At 41.2% G+C, this 20543-nt stretch overlaps 3 protein-coding genes across 3 annotated transcripts in view; 2 read left to right on the forward strand and 1 right to left on the reverse strand.

The window, feature by feature from the left end:
- Positions 1 to 725: 725 nt before the first annotated feature.
- On the forward strand, positions 726 to 7619 carry sdr16c5b (short chain dehydrogenase/reductase family 16C, member 5b). The gene is made up of 7 exons (XM_062521207.1): positions 726 to 889; positions 1548 to 1888; positions 2918 to 3049; positions 3297 to 3396; positions 3496 to 3640; positions 6743 to 6868; positions 7131 to 7619. The coding sequence occupies exons 2-7, from the start codon at positions 1568 to 1570 to the stop codon at positions 7225 to 7227; spliced, it is 921 nt and encodes a 306-aa protein (XP_062377191.1). The 5' UTR covers positions 726 to 889; positions 1548 to 1567; the 3' UTR covers positions 7228 to 7619.
- A 1313-nt stretch (positions 7620 to 8932) lies between these two features.
- On the reverse strand, positions 8933 to 13614 carry chchd7 (coiled-coil-helix-coiled-coil-helix domain containing 7). The gene is made up of 4 exons (XM_062521356.1): positions 13458 to 13614; positions 12492 to 12627; positions 11104 to 11202; positions 8933 to 9645 (listed from the first exon to the last, which is right to left on the reverse strand). Exons 2-4 carry the CDS (start codon positions 12543 to 12545, stop codon positions 9541 to 9543), a joined length of 258 nt encoding a protein of 85 aa, XP_062377340.1. The 5' UTR covers positions 12546 to 12627; positions 13458 to 13614; the 3' UTR covers positions 8933 to 9540.
- Positions 13615 to 13918: 304 nt separating this feature from the next.
- Positions 13919 to 20543, forward strand: part of plag1 (pleiomorphic adenoma gene 1) — a 9932-nt gene continuing 3307 nt past the window's right edge. The window contains exons 1-3 of the mRNA XM_062520667.1: positions 13919 to 14050; positions 18841 to 19173; positions 19508 to 20543. The exon at positions 19508 to 20543 is cut by the window's right edge and continues 3307 nt beyond it. Of these exons, the coding sequence (XP_062376651.1) occupies positions 18941 to 19173; positions 19508 to 20543 (1269 nt within the window). The 5' untranslated portion in view covers positions 13919 to 14050; positions 18841 to 18940. The remainder of the gene's footprint in view (positions 14051 to 18840; positions 19174 to 19507) is intronic.

The raw sequence follows: 20543 nt of genomic DNA on the forward strand, positions 1-20543 counted from the left end.
AGTTACTAACTGCTGCTGGCCATCATCTAAAAATAAGTCCAGATAGAGCAGACCATACCTGCCTGTGTGCCAGATAAACTGGCTTACAGTTGGACCAAAGACTGCCAGACAAGACAAATGTGGCAGGTGCATGACCTTTGACCAGTGACGGAACCTATGGGCAACTGCCCAGAGTGGCATCTTATTGAGGGCGGCATAAAAAGATTGGAGTATTTGTTAGCTTTCATTTGCAGACAAGAAAGAGTCAAAGCCATAAGGTCGGGAGAGGGAGTGGACAAGGAGCAAAGATTTAGAGTAGGCCTATACACACGTGGGTCATTAACACTATTGAAATTGACACCTGACAAACTAATTTCTATTTTTGTTATAGATGACATGTAGCTATGTGTGCATGAAAGGGAGTAACTTACCCATAAGACATTGCTCCAAGGCAGAGTTCATGCGTAACACGGAGTAAAGAGTGAAGTATTAAACATAGGCCTAGGCTACTAAAAGTGCAAGAGGCCTAATGCGTCTGATATATTTTAGCACCGAAGTCAGCTCCAGTCATCTAGAGACCACGGCCAAACCTCAACGCATCTTGCAACCTTTAGCCTACTTTAGACATCTTTCGGTCGATGGATCCATCCATTAGTGCGCACTGTGGCGTCGACCTCTCAAAATGTCTGGGAAGGAAGTAGTTAATTTCAGACCACGCCTTTCACATCCTGTGCCGCTAACCCGTTATCCACAGCAGGACTGAACTTTGTAAACACAGAGTATGTTGCAGTGACGAAGTCCGAAGGTTGTATAGGTCGTCGGAGATATAAGAGACACTGCTGCTGTGTCTTAATCTCAGAATCGCGCTGCCTACCCAGTGCATCTTGGTGAAGAGTATTTTACGTAAGAGGTAAGTAGTTCCGCAACAGAAGTTGAACGCCTATGGGTCATGTTTTTTACGCGGTCATGATCAAACTGTCAGGATATGGTGGCTATTATGTATAGTCATTAGGCCTTATTGTCTAGGCAAAGTCATTACGCAGCCTGCCGCGTTAATCGGTACGCTTTTACGATATTTACTTTTAAGTTACATAATAATTAAAAGCAGCTAAAAGTGTGTGTGTGTGTGTGTGTGTGTGTGTGTGTGTGTGTGTGTGTGTGAAACTGAGGTTACTAGGTCACTCCCTCTATTGATCTGATAGGCTACCTTGTGAATTTGAGTAGCCTATGGCAGACAGAAAAAATATCTATCCTACAGCTACATAGGCCTATTGTAATGTCAATCTGTTAAATGAATTTAGTAAACTAACATAGCCTTAACATCTGCACTTACCATGACCTCTCAATCCTGTCTATCTATGACTCTATGTTGACTTGACTTAACTTGACTCTGAACTTTCATTCTACTCTTGTCCAAAATAGTGAAATATATGAGCTATATGAATAAGCTTAAATAATGCACAAATGGATTACAACAATGTAATGTCAAAACAGACATTCACACACACACACACACACACAGACACACACACACAGTCAGTAACCGAAGCTTATTATCTGTTACACAGGACTCAATACATTTTCCAGCATGAATTTCCTGTTGGAGACACTGCAGGTGCTCGTCATGAGCCTGTACTATAACCTGGAGACTGTGGTCCGGCTAGTCATTCCACCCCGGCGGAAAAGTGTTGCTGGCGAGACGGTCCTGATCACTGGGGCAGGGAGTGGCATTGGCCGACTCCTGTCCCTGCAGTTTGCTAAGCTAGGTGCCCGGCTAGTGCTGTGGGACATTAACGAGGAGGGGACCAAGGAAACAGCTCGCCTTGTCATGGAGAAATACAATGCCAGGGCCAAAACGTATGTATGTGACTGCAGCGATCGCACAGAGGTCTACCGGGTTGCTGACCAGGTGAGAAAACCCTCTCTTTCTTTCTCTCTTTCTCTTTCTCTCTCTCTCTCACTCACTCATTCACTCACTCACTCACTTGTTCACAGACAAACAAACACAAACAGACACACACACATGCGCACATAAGTGCCCATAGCTGTGAGATCATGATCTCAGGTTTTGGGGAACAAAAACGCGAACTTTGATGTGAAGAATCAACTATGCAGCTACTACCAAACAAAGGACAAAGAGAAGTGCATAGACAGAAAACAACTGGGATGTTCCCTTCCTTTGTCTGCCCACTTTACTTTGCATAACAGCTGATATAATCCTTGTTGCTCAAGGGGGCCACTCCCATTTTGCCAGTGGTGTTTGCTGTGTACCCACCCAACCTGTGTGCAATATACACACCGCAACAGGCTTAGTGATCGTGGTGGCACCCGAGGCTATGTGTGTATCTAGGCACTGGAGTTAGTGGGTGGATAGAAGAGTCAATCAAATTGTAATTATAATAGGCTCACGAGTTAAAAGCGAATAGATTTCAGCGGGCTGTTTGAGGCATATGGTTGTTCTTCTCTGCGAACACAAGACAAGTACATGGGATTTGAAATGCTCTAAATGGTATTCTCTAAACAATAGTCAGGTAATGAGGCAAAGAGCATGTGGAGTTTATTGGCAGCTGAATGTAGACTGGGAAGAGTATAGGTGGGGGCTGCACGCTATGAGGCAGTTAAGAGAGAATTGTCTACAAGGACTAGTTAAACAAAGTGAAGGCATACAGAGACTGGTGTTTGCAATTGAGTTAGAAACAGGAGAGTGTACTGGAGAAGCGTGGGTCATTTCTGTGTTCAGCTGTTTCTCTTTGCATCTGTCTGCATTTTCCATCACACATCTGTCATCTAATTCTGATTCTGGGTCAGAATTAGGTTAATTTGGCACATGGCAGACCCACATACATGTGTATGTGTGTGTGCGTGCGTGCATGTGTGTGTGCGTGCGTGTCTGTGTATGCATGCAAATTTCAGTGTCATTTGTTTTTGCATTTGTCAGGTCAAAAGAGAAGTGGGTGATGTGACGATTCTGATCAACAATGCGGGTATTGTGACAGGAAAGAAGTTTCTAGAATCTCCAGATACCCTAATAGAGAAGACAGTTGAGGTCAACAGCATGGCACACTTCTGGGTAAGCGTGTATCCTATAGCAAAACATGTTTATAATTTGTTATAGTAGGCCTTTGTGCTAATAAACAGTATGGTGTTTTAACTGCCTCTTCAAAACAACAGATGAGCTTACAATATTCATCTGTATGATTCAGCTGACTAATTACATAGTAATTATTGTATCCTGATTGCATTGTGTCTTTGTGTGGTATTAATTTAGCAATAAAGGAGCATTTATTATTCTGTGTGTATGTTTCTGTCAAATGAAGACCTACAAGGCCTTTCTCCCAGCAATGATTGCGGGTAACCATGGTCACCTTGTCAGCATTGCTAGCTCTGCTGGACTAATTGGAGTAAATGCACTAGCAGGTAGGTTACCATATACCCACATTCACACACACAGACAGATAGCAGCATTAAAACACATGCCCAGTCCTTCACGTCTGTGTTGTATCTGTATGTTCATAGACTACTGCGCTAGCAAGTTTGCTGCAGTGGGGTTTGCCGAGTCCATGGCTCTGGAGTTACTGGCCACAGGATGCGACGGAGTAAAGACCACCATTGTCTGTCCATTCTTCATCAACACGGGCATGTTTGATGGAGCAAATACAAAGTAATTCACATTGGGTAACTTTCTGTGTGTGAGTGTGTGTGTGTGTGTGTCTGTGTGTGTGTGTGTGTGTGTGTGTGTGTGTGTGTGTGTGTGTGTGTGTGTGTGTGCGTGCGTGCGTGCGTGTGTGTTTCGGTGTCTTTTTCATATCATGTTTTCCATTCAATCAGAAATGCTAACAAAAGGAAGTTGGAATGTTTGTTTTTTGTGGCAAATCAGTGGAGAACTGTGGCTACAAAAATGTCAGGCAAGCTTGTTTCAAAGAACCTTTAGAAACTTTATTTCCTCTTTTCCTCATGTGTCTTGTGTAGACCTGTGGTTACAAAAATGTTAGGCGCAATCTTGTTTCAAAGTCTAAGACCAAAAACCTTATTTCTTCTTTTTCTCATGTGTCTTTTGAAGAACATGTGGTATATTAATAGTATTATACCACTGCTTGGTCAAATTTCCCATTGTGATGAGCTATTTGGAACGTGCATTATTTTATTCGATATACCGCACGGCTATGAAGTAGTTCCCTTCTTTTGGGCTTATTACACTTGAATATTAATTTGCCAATGTGAATGTAACGGTAAAAACAGCAACGTTGTATCTAAGACAGCGGCAATATAAACGTAAATGATAGTAGCAGTGGTATAAGCGGGATAATCAACTCCGCGCCTGCGGCGTCGGGACCTTATTACCACTTCGAACGGGCATTATTTTCCTATAAACGCACGGCGCGGAGTTGATTATCCCTTGCATAATGGTTATGGTTATGGTATTTAGCAGACACTTTTGTCCAAAGCCACATAGAAATAACAACAATACAATAGTTACATTTAAAAGTAAAGTAAACCTTTTAAAACTTTACTTAGTAATACTACATTAAGGAATATGACAAGAAGACAACAATGTCAATTCAAACACTAGCTTAATGAAAATAACGAAATACTATACAAACCATAATGCGTAAGAAACGCTTAATAAACTAAGTGCATCTTGAAAAGATATGCCTTTAGACCCCTCTTGAAAGAGCACTGGGCAACTCATTCCACTAACAAGGACCCACTGAGGAAAAGAGTCTTGAATTTGACCTGGTATTTATGGCTGGTTGACACAACAGACGCTCATCAGAAGACCACAGTGGGCAGTTGGGGGTATACTGTACATCTTGATCTTTGAATTACGATAGCAGGGAGCAGATCCAGTCAGTGTCCTATATGCCAAAGTGAAAAGTAAATTTAATGGCCACTATAAGGAGCCAGTGGAGAGGACATGTGTCCTCTTTGGCTGATTGAAGACCAGGTGTGCTGTAGGATTCTGAATCAGTTGTAACGATCTTACTACACAAGCAGGTAGCCTCATCTTAAAATCGATTCATTTTTTCTCAACACTCCACAAAAAAATGGTGTTTAGAGTGTTTGGTAAATTTATAAGAATAAAAAAAGACTGAAATATGCCATTTACATAAGTATTCACACCCTTTGTTATGATGCTTGCACCTGAGCTCTTCTATCAATGGTCCTTGAGATGCTACAACTTGATTGGAATCCGCCTATGCCTAAATAACTTCACTGGGTGCGTTTCCCAAAACCATAGTTGCTAACCTGTTTAAATTGCATGGCAACCAACAAAGTTGATAACTTTGGCACACATCTCTTTTTATCAGGTCTCAAAGTTGTTTATGTGTATGTCAGAGTGAAAACCAAGCCCCAACGTCGAGAGAATTGTCCATAGACCTGTGAGACAGGGTTATGTGAGGACACAGATCTGGGGAAGGATACAAAATGACTGCTGCATTGAAAGTGGCCAAGAGCACGGTAGCCTCCATCATTCTCAAATGGATATATGTTTGGAACAACCAACAGTCTTCCTAGATCTGGCCGCTCAGCTAAACTGAGTAATCCAGGATGAAGGGTGTCAGACAGGTAACCAAGGACCAATGGTCACTATGAATGAGATCCAGAGTTCCTTTCAGAGGATGAGAGAAGCGCAAAGTGAATGAATCCAAAAATGAATCCATGTTAAGATGAGTCTGAAACATAAGAAAAAGTGGAAAACGTACAAATGTCTGAAAGTAGCGTGTTTTTCACTTCTGATAAAGGTATGGATCACAAATAATCAAAATAGGCTCATATTAACATGAATAAAGAGCAAAAATGTACCAAAGAGCTGACTGATTTTAGGCCATATATTTATTTTCTAGATTCCTGTTTGTCAGAGTCAAACTCTGGACCTTAAGCATGCCTGTTGATTTGCAGTGTTTGGACAGGTGAACAGGTAGACTTGCTTTCCATGTCATATCATTGATAATATGGAGGAACAGGAGTCGAGTCTGGAGGCATCCTGGGGTGCCCGGTCACCTTCCGGGGTCAGGCCAGGCTCAGGTCTGACACCTGAGAACACACCCTCAGACAGGAAGGGATAAGGAGAAGGAGAGAAGGATGGAGTGATTGTGACTGACAGATAGACAGGTCCAGGGCTCCTCCTGCCCTGAGACATGTCTCCCATGTCAAGTTCGATCTTAGGGTTTGTGTGTGAAGGCAGTGTGTTGCGAGTTTTTTGTATAATTTATTGAACAACTTTATTTAGAATACCAATTTACTCAGAGATTTCTTGCTAAATATGGACATGATGACGCAAGTGCTCAGCTAAGAAACAAGACAGTATAAAATGACATGAGGATATGAGGTACACAAAGGCAACTGTGTCCCCAAAACATCAGAGACCTGGTTCAGTGTCAGATGTGAGTTATAGTTAGGATTTGTCAGTGGAATGAGTGTTAGATATGAATTCTGGTCACAGCCTCATAGTTTACTTAGTTTAGGCTTAGCTGTGAAATTGCAGTATTTAGAAATTAGAGAAAGCTCTACTTTTTACGAAAATAAAACCATTAGTGCTCCAAAGGTTTGCGAGCTTAGGAAGCTGAATTGCGTAACAGGAAAAACACCTGTTATCTCCTTTAATGCTTATGTAGCTGGTGATATTAATCAAAGTCAAAGTCTGTCTAAAGGTACTAATTAATTCACTGTCACTGATGGGTTGACGGTGTTGGTCTGTGACAGATTGAATCTACTGAAAGTGATATTGGCGAGTGTTTGATTAGGATATTGTGTGTTTCAGGTGGCCCAGGCTGATGCCCATTCTTGAGCCAGATTATGTGTGCAGGAAGATTGTAGACGCCATCCAGCGGGATCAGGTGTATCTCTACATGCCCCGAAGCGTCTACCTCATCATTGGACTGAAGAAGTGAGTTACCTCTGCCATCTGACCTCTCAACTTTCCCCCTGAAGCTACACGATATCACTTAAAAATACACACCCACACCCACCCACACCCACACCCACACCCACACACACACACACACACACACATGCATTGTGTTTGTGTGTATGCATGTAACTCTCATCATTTAGCCTACTATAAGTGATTACATGTTCTATTCTATAACCAAAAATGATTTGAAATGAACGTGTTTTCATTTGCTCTTCTTGTTATTTGTGTCTCCCAGCATTTTACCGACAAAGCTTGGCGTGTTGCTGGGACAATATCTTGGAGCATTTGACTTCATGTCACAATTCAAAGGTCGTAGTAAGAAGATACAATGAGCCTGAAGAAAAAGCACTTATCAGTTAACTAATGGGCCATGAAAAGGTTCTTAACCACTAATAACGGATCAATGTAGTTTTAGGTGAATATGAATGGAATGAACTATAATGAAGGAATGAATATATCCCTAAGCCTTGTCCACATATTTCAGTTTTTGTACTAAAAAAGGAACCTCTTCCACAAATGCCTGGTAGACTTGCATTATGACATGTATTTAATGATAAGGATTTTCTCCTCGTAATGAAGTCTTTTTTTTTTAAATTTGTTGTATTTTTTACTTGTAGTGACTAATTGTTTTCAAAAGTAATTGTTTTTTTTTTATGTCTTTTGTATGCAAAGTACTTCCTATTCACTGACCATTAAGGTCTCATAAAATATCTTCATCAAACCATCCTTTCATCAAAGTGTCTAACTTACACATCCACACACACTGTGAGTGAGATAGATACCTGCCTTGTGTGAAACAGCCCTTGAAATTGTTTTGTCTAGCCTGTGCCCTTACAGAGTCATAATAGATGGGGTGGGGTGGAGGGGATTATACTGCTTCATGATGTGCGATCATTGCCTACTCCTGCAGGTGGCAAATCCCTCCATTTTAATCAGGCACAGAATGTATAACGAGAGAACATTAAGTTCAACACAGAGTTAGGTGGTTATTTCATTTCCAATTTAAAGTCATGCTTTTATGGCAGGAGGTTCTAAATCTTTCTATGGATTTTTCTGCACACAATTATACTAAATGATGACTTGGTGTACACAAGTATGGCAGGGGTAATATGTTTAAGTAGTAGACCTGTGTGAATGCTGTGCAATCCTTAGTATGACTATTGATACTATTTCAAACGCAAAGAGGTGGACTTGCGTTTACCCCCATAGCAGGAGCAGTGGTTTGCTAAATAACTGCAGCACCATCTAGTGTCTACATTGTGAACTGTAGCAGTTGGATGCTACTGCAGCATATCACTCATGCCTCCCAGATTACCTTCAGTCTTGTAATTCTGTTCTAATCATATGGGTTTGCCAAATATGGCCATTTTGGAGATTTCCCCAGAAAGAATAACTCAATGTTTTGTATTACTATGTTTGACTACATAATGGACCTCACACATGCTTGTCATAGACCATGCCACGTTAGACCCGTTTGCAACAAAGGTCACATCCCTGGATTTAGGAAGTGTATACATGAAAATGTTCAATAAATCAATTTTGAATCGTAATTGTAAAAAATTGTAAAATCTATTTTTTACGTCAACTAGGGTAATTATGGTACTTATGTTTGTAAGAATAGTTTTTTGTCTCAGAGATAAACATTATATTTTTTCAGGCCTTATTTATTTTACAGAAAGTAAAATCTGGATTTTATTTTTGGGCAAAATCGAACAGCCCTTGCGTTTTTCATCTTAAGGAAGACAAAACAGTATATATTGTAATTCAATATTTTGGGAGTGTACTTCAAAGGTCAGAGCCACTGTATATAAAAATACTTTAGATGTTATATTTTACATCTTTACATGGTAACAGTTTTTTCAAAGTTTTAAGGAATGATCTACCAGTTTAACAATGTAGTGTATTTGACAAGCTGAACTTCAAGCCATATTTAAGGTCATAATATTTTAAGTGTGATGTATTCCCATGTAATACTTAGATAGATAGATAATGAGAAATAGATTCAAACATGTTCAAAGTCAACAAAACAAGTACAAGTTGACATGTTCCATATAGTTTATTAAGGTCTTCAGCAAAGCCACCAATATGGTGATGTGTTGGCACAACAAGGCCGCATCTGGTACCAGTTCCTCCTTTATTCCCGCGGACTATACAGGGTTAGACATTTAATACACAATACTTCAGTGGTACTGCATTTTTCAGTGAGAACCCCCTAGTCGCCTCAATTTCAAGGCGACAATCCATAGCGATGCATCTGAATAATATATAAACCACAACAAACACACACAGGTTGTTGTATCAGCAACATACACTTCTTTACCACACTCTTTACAGTCAGTACAAGCTTTTTTGACCATCAAAACACCCCTTCACAGGGCATGGGTCAAATCAACTATCCATGATACAACTATGCAAAGTCATTTTAGAAGGTGACACACATGCCCATGTCATATCCACAGCATTCCCACTGGTTTGTGTTAAAGATGGTCCACAGGCCCAACCAGAAACAGGGTCTGAACTGTGCTTTCAGTGAAATGTGTCCTCAGTCACAGCCACTCAGTCACAGAGAGTTGCTGAGGAGTGCTCAGGTAGATGCTGCTGTGTGGCTGCAGCAGCCTGGTTCTTCCTGTAGGGTTTCTTCATTCTCAGTAGGGTTTCCCACCCAGGGCAGCAAGGATCTCCTCCCGTTCCGCTGCTGTCGGCATGTCTGGCTTCGTACCTTCTCGCCGACGCTGAATCATGACATTGTGCTGGGAGTGGACAAATTAAAATGCACATCCACCATGAATACATACAAAAGCATTCAAGCATACATAAAAACATTATGTGCAAATATGTGTATATACACACATAAATACACACACACACACACACACACACACACACACACACACACACACACACACACACACACACACACACACACTCATACTTATTATTACAGTTGTGCTGTAAGTTGTACTAACAGACCATCTGTGGATAGTTTTGTGTAGTGTTCTTTCAGTAGGTATAATGTTTTAATAACAAGTTAACGCTGCACTGTATAAGAGTAGCCTAAAAAAGGGAGTTGGAAAATGTGACGACATTTGTCTAATAATTTCTATCTCTGTAATGCAGGTTGTTTGTTCAACACTACAACTAGTAGAAACACCCATGTGTGTCAATTAATGATGAATAGGTACATGTCTTTTCTGTAAGAAGCTTCAATAACTAATTATTAACTCAGACTAAACTGACAGAGCTTACCGGAGCAATTCCAAATAAGAGCCATGGGCATGTTTAAAGTGAGTGGGAACATAAACTACAGCTAGTTATTAAGATACTGGAGAAACGTCTCAGGGACAGGGGCATATTTGCGTTGCTGCGTTGCTGCGTTGCTTTTTAACAAAGGTCTGTAAATGTTTGGGAACTCAGGAGATCCATGACTGGAGTTTTGAGAATGAAATGTATTAAGCTGCTTGCCAGTCTGGGGTCTCAGTAATCTTGGTTTTTCATTTCACAATGCACCTAATGTGACAGGTCTGGACTGGAGGCTGGCCATTTTAGCACCTGAGGGGTGAGCAAGTTTACTGGCTTACCCAGGTAACTTCAGGAGTATCCACTGATCTCCAAACAACACACTGCTTAGTGCAGTGTTCTTTTAGAGCGGTTATCAGTGGTTACTCCCAAAGTAACCCGGGTTAGCCAGTTGCCTTGCTTTGTGGCACTGCCCTCTAGACTCTAGCTATGTTTATGGCTCTTTGTGGATGCTCTCCAACATGACTTACAATGACACATTAAACATTACATTTACAAATCAAAAGCCATAAGGCTTAAATCAAATTATGAGCACTGAGAGGCACTGATGAACCTTCGAAGATTCATCTCCACTTGGCACTCATTTTAGTCAGTCTGCTCCTTTTTTCCATTATATGCAACTAAGAGATATTCGTACTGTGAGCAAGAGATTACAAAATCTAATGTAATTCCGCTCTTAAATGGTTCATGCATTTACCTGTCTACTTTATGTCCAACGCGGAATATCTACAATCATTATTATAATCTTTGCTTTGCTTTTTGCTGCAGGTCCACAATTTTGCTGGTTCCCTTAATGACTTCACAATCAAAGTAGCAAAACAATAAGACTATAAATCACAGGAAAGCAACACATGTTTAATTTCATGGAGGGTGTCTGGCAGAGCCTCAGTGGTAGACTAATCAATACTCACCCAGTACTTTCTGCACTCCTTGTATCTCAGGAAGTAGAAACTGCACATGGACTTGTCATAGTTGTTTCTGTTCAGGCAGTTCTGGGAGCCATCACTTTCCTGAAGATACCAACAATCACAAAAATATGTTAACACATACATAAAACTATACGTATGTCTACTATACGTCATAACATAGCCTAATTTGCAAGCTACATATTGATACAACTACACATCACTATTTATGCATCATAGCATTTTATTTGCTTAGTTGAATTTCACTACCATGTCTGGGTAAAACGTTGAATAAAATCAAATAAAATGATGGCTGTGTAGGCATGTTACATGTCTTAATGTTGCATAATGGCTGTGTAGGTTCTGTTGCCTGTCTATCTTGATTTTGTGTTGCGTTCTGGTTTTTCACTCTCAATTGCCGTACTTCTGTCAGTGCACTTTGACGCAGTATTTTGTGAATTTCAACAGGATGGTGCAGTCTCAAATCTAGCACCAACATCATGCACTTAAGTGTGACCATTGAGGGCGAAAAGTGTCTATTATTCCACGCTCGACTTTTTGACCATTATGACAGCACCATCCGGGTACCTGCCGCACACTTCATGTTGTCTTAATTATCAATGCCATCGTGCACTCAAAATAGGAATTGTACAGAAGAATGCCAACTGTTCTCTCACGTTCTAGATAGATAGATAGATAGATACTTTATTGATCCCCAAGGGGAAATTCAAGAAACGACAACTTTTCTCTTGATGAGTTCCGGAGAGGTTCTCTCACTAAACAAAAGGTTAGCCAGCATCAATTCCTCTTTCTTCCAATCGGAAATCCAAATCAAGTATACTTTAGTGTATACTTATGTGTAGAAATTCCCCTTTTCTCAATTTTCAACATATTGGAGACCCTTTTAGCGCCAAGGGATTACCCAATTCATCTACAACTGACAAAAAGGTCATGCTCCTACCTGTGACGATGTTATACTAGAATACTAAGTGTACTGGGCACACAGTGCCAGAAGCTCCATTGTCTGTAAAGGAACTTCATGATGTTGCTTAAGCATAAACGTTCCCCTCTGGGGAGAGTTTTGGTTGGTCCTTTCTGGGCTGGTCCAGTTCTGTTGAGGAGGACCTGTTCCTGCATGCAACGCTTATTCTAAGCTAACCGAATTGCAATAATTAGTTACAGATGACTCCATCTCCTTTCCTGATCACAGATTCACCCAAATCATACATCACCTTTCACCTTTTTTTATTCTCAATGAGGCGTTTACTTAAGTAACCTCACAGTAGGTTAGGGATATGGAACATCTTCAGTATTAATATAGTTGGATTGAATAACATATCTACTTTATATTTTAAAAACATATAGAAAATCTCTGGTGCTGCATACTTCGTTACCTCAATGCAGGGATTGTTATCTTGGTTGCGGACTTTTCGAGCATTGGCGTTCATCGTCTTGCAGGCAGCATCAGCGTCCAGACGAATGGAGAGGCGGGGTAGAAAGGGGTTAACGCAGAGGCCAACTGAATACGTTCTGTGGGTCATTGAGAAGTGAACAACGTTATTACACATGCAAAAGTTACGTCAGGGGAAAACATCACTTGAGGTCGGATAGCAAACGAAATAACAACACTTGGACGCTACACTCTTGCCTACTCCCAACCCAGCTGATGTGATATACCAGACTCCATACATTCACATTAAGTGTCTGGACAACAATCTACAATGTGCTACAAATGTTGCACAATAGTTAACCTACCATTAGCGCTTGCTAACATTTGAGCTACAACGTAATCACAGAGCAGGGCTAACCCTCTCGTTTTACACTTCTCCACTGATCAGCTATATGGAATTTAGAACAAAACCCGACTGCAATTAATTCAGTGATTCACCAAAGTCGCCTCGTCAATTAATCGTCAGTGCACAGCACAGCAAAATAACTCTGACCTTCAGCTATCTTGCTAACACAGTGCACTATGCAGTTGTTACTTAAGGATAGCAGCTATATTAGCAAGGGCAATGCAGCTAACTTGCTCTGACAGAGCTAACATTGACATAACGTTAAGAAGCAATAATGTTCTACTTAATTTTAACATTTTACATTATATATTCAACATATAGCTATCTCTGTAACAGTGGTGCTCAACTTTCAAACAGGCTGTCCCAATTGCATGCACATACCATTCAGACACCTAATAGCTGCTAGTTAGCCAACATATCAGTTCAGTTATGTTGCTCTATTTTGCAAAGCCCTTTATGCATTGCAAGCCTTTTCGTCCAATGTGCTACTGTAATTTGGGAAGAATTGGCTACGTAGTAATGTATTAACAATATATAAGATGTTAATACTAGAATGGTACCCACCTCGCATTGGCTGTGTCGCAGTCGTTAGCAGCAGGTCGTACTGTAGCATTTCTCTACCCCTCATGTCCGATCAAACGTCATTCTAAACACTACACAACTGAACTTGGGTACGCCTACCTGATGACCGACAGCAGCTAGTCTACCAACCCTCGTGTGCGTTCTGTAAGAGAAAGTTGCGGCACACAATCGACTGACATGTCCAAGTACCAATAGAAAGGCTTACAGCAGTATGTTAGCCCACCTATTGTTATAAATGAAAGTAAAAGGGAGTCAATGCGATTGACAGAATCGCCAACGAGTCCTAAAATTGAACATTTTAAAAAGGGACCATCGGTGACAGTAAAATATAAAAATGACAGGGCGTTTCACAAATCAAAAGTAAGAGGAGGGCGGGACTGCCTGTGGGCGTGGCCAAACTGTATGTTTGGCTGCACCGCAGCGCATACACACAATGGCTGCTGGAAAGAGGGGAAAGCAAACAATTTTCAGGCCCGCCGAGTCCAGCAAAAAATATGAGAAAAAAATTATTAAAAATTCGGAAAATAGTTGAAACTCAAGAAAAACACCGTAGAAAGGATGTTAACGCTTCTGCGGTGAGTTTGACGTGTGTTAACTAAATTGTTACTGTCTTCTTGAATTAAAATATCGGGGTTATTCAAATTATGAGAGAGGGGTGAGCTAGGGAAAAAAGTTTGTGTTAATCAGCGCCCAGTTTAGGACCAGAGAGAAAAGCAGCGGAAGACATAAATATAAAGAAAATTAAAATAAATTGTGTCATTAGTTTGTGTCAAGTCACGTTGCATGCAAACGAATGTCAACACTCGGGGGAAGCGACTGAGTCGTGAAAAGTTGAAGAAAAGTTTTTAAATCTTGCTTAGTTTAAGTTTTTATCTGAATATAATAACAACCGCGCTACGAGGGTAGCCGAAGCAAACGCACGCGCATTTTAATGCTATAAAAATGATTATAAAATGCATGCTGTGAACACGCCGCTTTAATTTTGACATGTATGTGCACGCGAAATGACTGTAAACATGCTGTTATCGATGGTAGCAGGTTTGCATGTTCGAAAAGTGCATTTAAAGATAAAAACGTTAGTGCATTAAAATTTTAATTAAAACCATAAGAGGTTATCACACGAATTATTGTCATCGGTATTGTAGTAAGCTAGACTGTGGAAGAGTTGATAGGCTAAAAGAGGTGCGATGTAGCTAAAACGCCAGAAGTAGGCTATCGAAGTGGAGAAGTTGCTTGTCAATATCATAAACAACCAAAATGGAGGGAGACGTGTAGGGAAACTAATTAGGCAATGTTAAACATTCGCTGTCGACACAGCTCATCAGTCTAAGCTTCCCTGTCAAAGAGTCCTTTAACTTTACACCAATGGACATATAGTGAGGTCTGAAATTGCTGGTGTTTGCGTTCTAATTCGGTTCCTTCATGACGCGGGCTTGTGGCGTTCTTGTATAGGTTGCGCCGTTGAATATTGGTCGGTAAATAACCATTTGTCATGCAGGGTTGCAAGAGAAGTACTTTCTGATTGACACTTTTTCACAATGAGCAAATGTATAGCCATGTAGGTTACAGTCAGCATCACACCGCCATCGCTTAGTGCACGCTTTCAGGGATGCAAGAATCTGGTGAGAGATAGCATGCTCTCTTATGCGCGAGATCAATCAGAATCCTTGGCTATTTTGGAAAGCAGATCACTGATGTTGAGTGACAATCTCTGAATGAAATCTGTGAGTTAGCCTATAGATTGGTAGTTGGCAAAAGGATTCCCGATGGTTTGCCATGGATTTTTTCGTGGCATCCCAAGATCCTGTCTTGTAAACGTTTCTTGTGCAACTTCATGTTTTCTGATGAAAATAGTTCTCTTAATTATAAGAAGATTTAATTAGAATTATGTGGCCAATGGAAATTCTCAAGAAATGCATTAAGATGAAAGTATGTGCCTTCTTCTGTCTTGCACCAGCTTATTATTTGTAGCTATTAAGTTTAGGCTATTGTCCCGACTTCTCCATATGCTTAGGGTATAGCAGGGTAGCTGTAGGTCTGAAGGAGTAATGAGACCTATGGTTTCTTAAAGAGACAGAGGCACCTATCTCTCACCTTCTGCTCTAAGAGATTAATAGTCTGTAGTCTTTGCTCACTGACTGTGAAGTTCCACTTTCATTTCAAAGTTCCATCTAGGCAATTTGAATCTCTATTTTATGTCTGAGGCTGTAGTTTTTGTTAATGAGAATTTATCTGTATAGAAAACAAGTCAGGTTGACATATTGACATTGATTGTTGAAATAAAAGATAATTCAGAATGCAGGCTTGATTGTGGACTCTGTAAATAGTTTCTGCATTAAAAATGTTGAATGCTTAGATTGTTATGGAAGTTATTTGTAAATCAGGTGTGACAAATAAGATTTGTTGTGACTAAAATTAATAATTGTATTGGTTGTCTTTGTTTGTATGCTTTTCAAATATACAAGAGAATAAATAGCCTATATATATAATTAATTCCATGATATATGCTGAAACAATTTCAAGTTTTTGCTGTTGATTATGTTGTGAAGAACATTTTCTGGTCTTTTCTTAGATGGCAAGGATATAGGATTACATTATATATTGTGTTTGAAAGCTGTACCTTTTGCCCAGGCATGGCAAACCTTTTATTTGCCATTTATTTATGGTATAGTTATTTACATGTACCTTGTCTGATATCTTGTTTAGTATTGATGGTTCACAATTAAATATGTCTTTTTATTGATTGGGCTCAGTAGCAGTGCAGTATTAGTTTTGAGAGAGCGTCATGGTTACATAATTGGTGCCTCATCATCCCAAAACCATATTCTGTGAGATACATGCTGTTGTTGCAGAGCTGTGTGTTCAGATGTTTAAAGAGTTCAGTGTTCAGTGTTGTTTTGTGTTTGTTTTGTTTTGCTTTTTTCAGGGTGAAAGGCACACGAAAAAATGTTCTTTAGACGTTGCATTAGAAACTTGCATGCTATTTTAGAAATATGTAGCCTACACTAATGATCTGGAGCTATTTTCCTTGTTTTAATAAAACATTTATAATATCAATATAATCTCTAAATAATCAGACTAATGCAAATATTATTGCTTTACAGCATATAATATTTTTAGGATTTAATAGGCTAATAAATTCAAAGCTTACTTGCGAGACCTGCCTGAAACAGTTTGTTTAGAGAAATCCTCTTATACAGCATCCATCAGTATCATACATTCACAAAGTACAATTTTGGACTACAAATTCATGTATAAACAGATTCATATATAGCCTATTTGCAAATACAACCCCATTTCCAAAAAAATGTAAATGAAAACAGAATGTTAATCTTCAAATGCCGTAAACCCATATTTAGTTGCAGAAAGAACATAGAAAACATGTACTGATGTATTTGACGATTTGTACTGATATATTTGACTATTTTATGAAGAAATACTGATATATTTGACTATTTTATGAAGAAAGGACACAGCAGAAAGGACAGACAACATATAAAATATTAAAACATCTTTGACTATGATATGAAAATCACACGCTAATTTCAAATTCAGTGCCAGCAACATGTCTCAAAAAAGTTGAGATGGGGCAGCAAAAGGCTGGAAAAAATACATTGAGGAACATTTCACAACTAATTAGGTTGAATGCAGCGTGTGTGGGCAAGTCCAATAATATATAAGAATTAATGCTACTCAATGTGAAATTATGAAGAATTTTAGGATTTCATCATCTATATTACATAATGAATATCATTAGAATATTCAGAGAATCCAGAGACATGTTTGTAAAGGGACAGGGCTGAAAAACAATATTAGATGGCTGTGATCTTCAGGGCCTCAGATGGCACTGCATTTAAAACAACCTTGTTTCTGTTTTTTTTTTTTTAACTCTGGTGGTTATCACTGTGTCAAGATTTGAGATCTATGGACACAGATTGATGCTCCATCCACAAATGCTGGTTAAAACTCTATGCAAAGAAGAAACCATATTTTGACATGACCCAGAAATGCTGCTGTCTTAACGGGGCCTGGGCTAATACAAGATGGAACTGAGGCAAAGTGGAAAACTGTCCTGTGGTTAGACCAATCAAATGTGTAATTCCTTTTGAAAATCATGGACTCCGCATCCTCCGGTCTAAAGTGGAGAGGACCATCCAACTTGTTTTTAGTGCATAGTTCAAAAGCCAGCATCTATGATGGTATGGGTGTGTTAGTGCCTATGGCATGGGCAGCTTGCACATCTGGAAAGGGACAATCAATTCTGAATGATATAGAGGTTTTGAGAAACAGCTGTGGCTTTTTCCAGGAAGACCACTGGAAATACAATTGTATTATACACATATTACAACAGTATAGCTCCATAGGAGAGGAGTCCAGGTGCTAAAATGTCCTGCCTGCAGTACAGACCTGTCACATTGAGTGTATCAAGGAATGAAAAACACAATTATGAAGACCCCAGACTGTTGAGCACCTGACATCCTATATCTGGCAAAAATGTCAATGTGATTTCATCCTCAAAACTCCAGCAAATGGTCTCCTCAGTGTCCAAACTTTTACATATTGTTGGAGAAGACAACCATTGAGATATTGTCTTTGCATTTATATAATGATATGGTTAACATTTGAAAATCCTACCATTCCATCTTTACCTACATTTTACACATCGTCCCAACTTTTTTGGAAACTGGGTTTGTTCTTACATTTTGTCCATAGTTCAAAAGCCATTACTACTAGTCTATCAGAATTTAAACTAATAAAATATATATTCAACAGTTTACTGAAATGTCATAAAGCTTAAAACTATCCAAAATTTAGACTCAAACATTAGCATTTCTATTATGTTAAAATAAACTTAGTAAACACTATTCAAGTAGAGCTCAATAACCAAAATATGTGCACCACTGTCAAAATGGTTACTAGGCCCGGCATCTGGTGACTTCACCATTATTCTGTTTACTAAAACTTCAACTCTATCACTGATTACGTCACAGTGATTCCCATCAGCCAGTTCCAGTGTATGGGGGGATAACTGTTATCCAAGCTTTCCCGACATTCGTATGATTCAACATTAACCCAGAAACTCACCTACAGCTGGTTCAGATCGATGATTCACTGGTGTCTGTGATGTTTTTATATGCGTTCTGTCCTTATGATTATTGTTTTTCATCACATTCCTGTGGCCACAAAATGAAAGGAAGGAGTTAGGGACCAGTTAGGGTCATAATTCTCAAAGTAATTCTTACTCTTCCTCCTCTCTGTTCCACTTTGAGCCTGTTGATTTCCTGTCCCCTAGTTGTATCCATGTCCACTGTGTGTGCATCTCCTCTGACTCCTCTCTGTCTGTTTGTCCCCTTCCTCACTTTAGGTGGTTGGCTCCCTGTGGTGTTGAGAGTTTAGGGTCACTTACACTCTCAGCATTGGGGCACAGTGCATGCGACCACCCGGCCAGCCTGCCCTAAGTTGCCATGGCCACAGTCACCCCTGGCGACTGCCCTCACGCCACAGACCGAGCCAGGGTGAGGAAGAGGAGGGTGGAGGGTAAAGGGAGGAAGAACTTTCTATGCCAGTTGTGTGAGAAAGCCTTCAACAGCGTGGAGAAGCTCAAGGTGCACTCATACTCACACACTGGCGAGCGACCCTACAGCTGCACTCACACCGACTGCACCAAGGCCTTTGTGTCCAAGTACAAACTGTTACGGTACGATTGAAAGTATACGCATCTACATATTTGTGTAAATATTGTGACAGTAGAGTATAGCATGATGCCCCTAGACTTCTGGAGTGTTCCAGAGATTCTTACATCTGAGACAAACTTGTCCTCTACTTCTTTACTCATTCACATTTGTTTATTTTCATGTTTTTGGATTAAAAATAACAGTTATCATGATAATACTTCTTTGGGAATTCAGCCCATGTCAGTCATTTGTCACAATTAACAAAACTGCAGTCCAAAATACTTGAAAACATGGAGTGCAGTCTTGAGGTCACTGAGTTTATACTGGGGTCATTGAGTTCATTGTTTATATCCCAAGGCACATGGCCACACACTCACCAGAGAAGACCCACAAGTGCACTTACTGTGAGAAGATGTTCCACCGCAAGGACCACCTGAAGAACCACCTACACACCCACGACCCCAACAAGGAGGCCTTCACCTGCGACGAGTGCGGCAAGAGCTACAACACCAAGCTGGGCTTCAAGCGCCACCTGGCCCTGCACGCGGCCCACAGCGGCGACTTGACCTGCCAGGTGTGCCTCCAGCCGTACCCCAACACGGCCCTGCTGCTAGAGCACCTGCGCGGCCACGCCGGCAAGAGCTCCTCGGCCGCCAAGGAGAAGCGGCACCAGTGCGAGCACTGCGAGCGCCGCTTCTACACGCGCAAGGACGTGCGCCGCCACATGGTGGTGCACACGGGCCGCAAGGACTTCCTGTGCCAGTACTGCGCCCAGCGCTTCGGCCGCAAGGACCACCTGACGCGCCACGTCAAGAAGAGCCACGCCCCCGAGCTGCTGCTGGCCGTCAAGGCCGAGCCGGTGGAGCTGGAGCCCATCGCCTGCCAGCTGCCGGCTGCCCCCTGCGAGATGGGCGGTGGCGCCGTGAAGGACGAGCTGTCCGTCCTCAGCGGCGGCGTGTTTGGCCCCTCCCCCCCATTGACGCTGCGCTACCCGCTGGGCACCGCCTCCTACTCACCTCCCCCGCCCCTTAGGGCGGAGCTAGAGACCTACCTGCTGGAGCTGCAGGGCCACTTACCCTCTGAGCCCGCCCACTCAGAGGACCTGTCCTTGCCCAAGATTAGCAGCGCTGCCGCGGCCACCAGCGACTCCCTTGGCTCGTCGTCGCTGGAGTTCTCCCAGCTCTTCAACTTCCTGCCCCTCAACGGTCCCTGCTACAGTCAGGCAGCTGGGGCAGCGCTCGGGCTCTCCTACCCCGCAGAGGAGGGGCTGTCCCAGGATCCCAGCGCGGAGCCTGTCAGTCCCCTACACACTCTCTCCTCTACTTACACCCCGGGTCTCAGCACCCATGCACATACACACTCGGCCAGCCTGAGCACAACCACCACCCTGCCT

Source organism: Sardina pilchardus, chromosome 19 (assembly GCF_963854185.1).
Source record: "Sardina pilchardus chromosome 19, fSarPil1.1, whole genome shotgun sequence".
Lineage (NCBI taxonomy): Eukaryota > Metazoa > Chordata > Actinopteri > Clupeiformes > Clupeidae > Sardina > Sardina pilchardus.

What these genes read in the sequence shown, in the direction of transcription:
- sdr16c5b (XM_062521207.1), top strand. Translation starts at nt 1,568, where the DNA reads ATGAATTTCCTGTTGGAGACACTGCAGGTGCTCGTCATGAGCCTGTAC. An exon ending in TCTACCGGGTTGCTGACCAG is followed by an intron (nt 1,889 to 2,917) that starts GTGAGAAAACCC and finishes TGCATTTGTCAG; the next exon opens with GTCAAAAGAGAAGTGGGTGA. An exon ending in CTCATCATTGGACTGAAGAA is followed by an intron (nt 6,869 to 7,130) that starts GTGAGTTACCTC and finishes TGTGTCTCCCAG; the next exon opens with CATTTTACCGACAAAGCTTG.
- chchd7 (XM_062521356.1), bottom strand. Translation starts at nt 12,545, where the DNA reads ATGAACGCCAATGCTCGAAAAGTCCGCAACCAAGATAACAATCCCTGC. An exon ending in ATAACAATCCCTGCATTGAG is followed by an intron (nt 11,203 to 12,491) that starts GTAACGAAGTAT and finishes TGGTATCTTCAG; the next exon opens with GAAAGTGATGGCTCCCAGAA. An exon ending in AGGAGTGCAGAAAGTACTGG is followed by an intron (nt 9,646 to 11,103) that starts GTGAGTATTGAT and finishes GTCCACTCCCAG; the next exon opens with CACAATGTCATGATTCAGCG.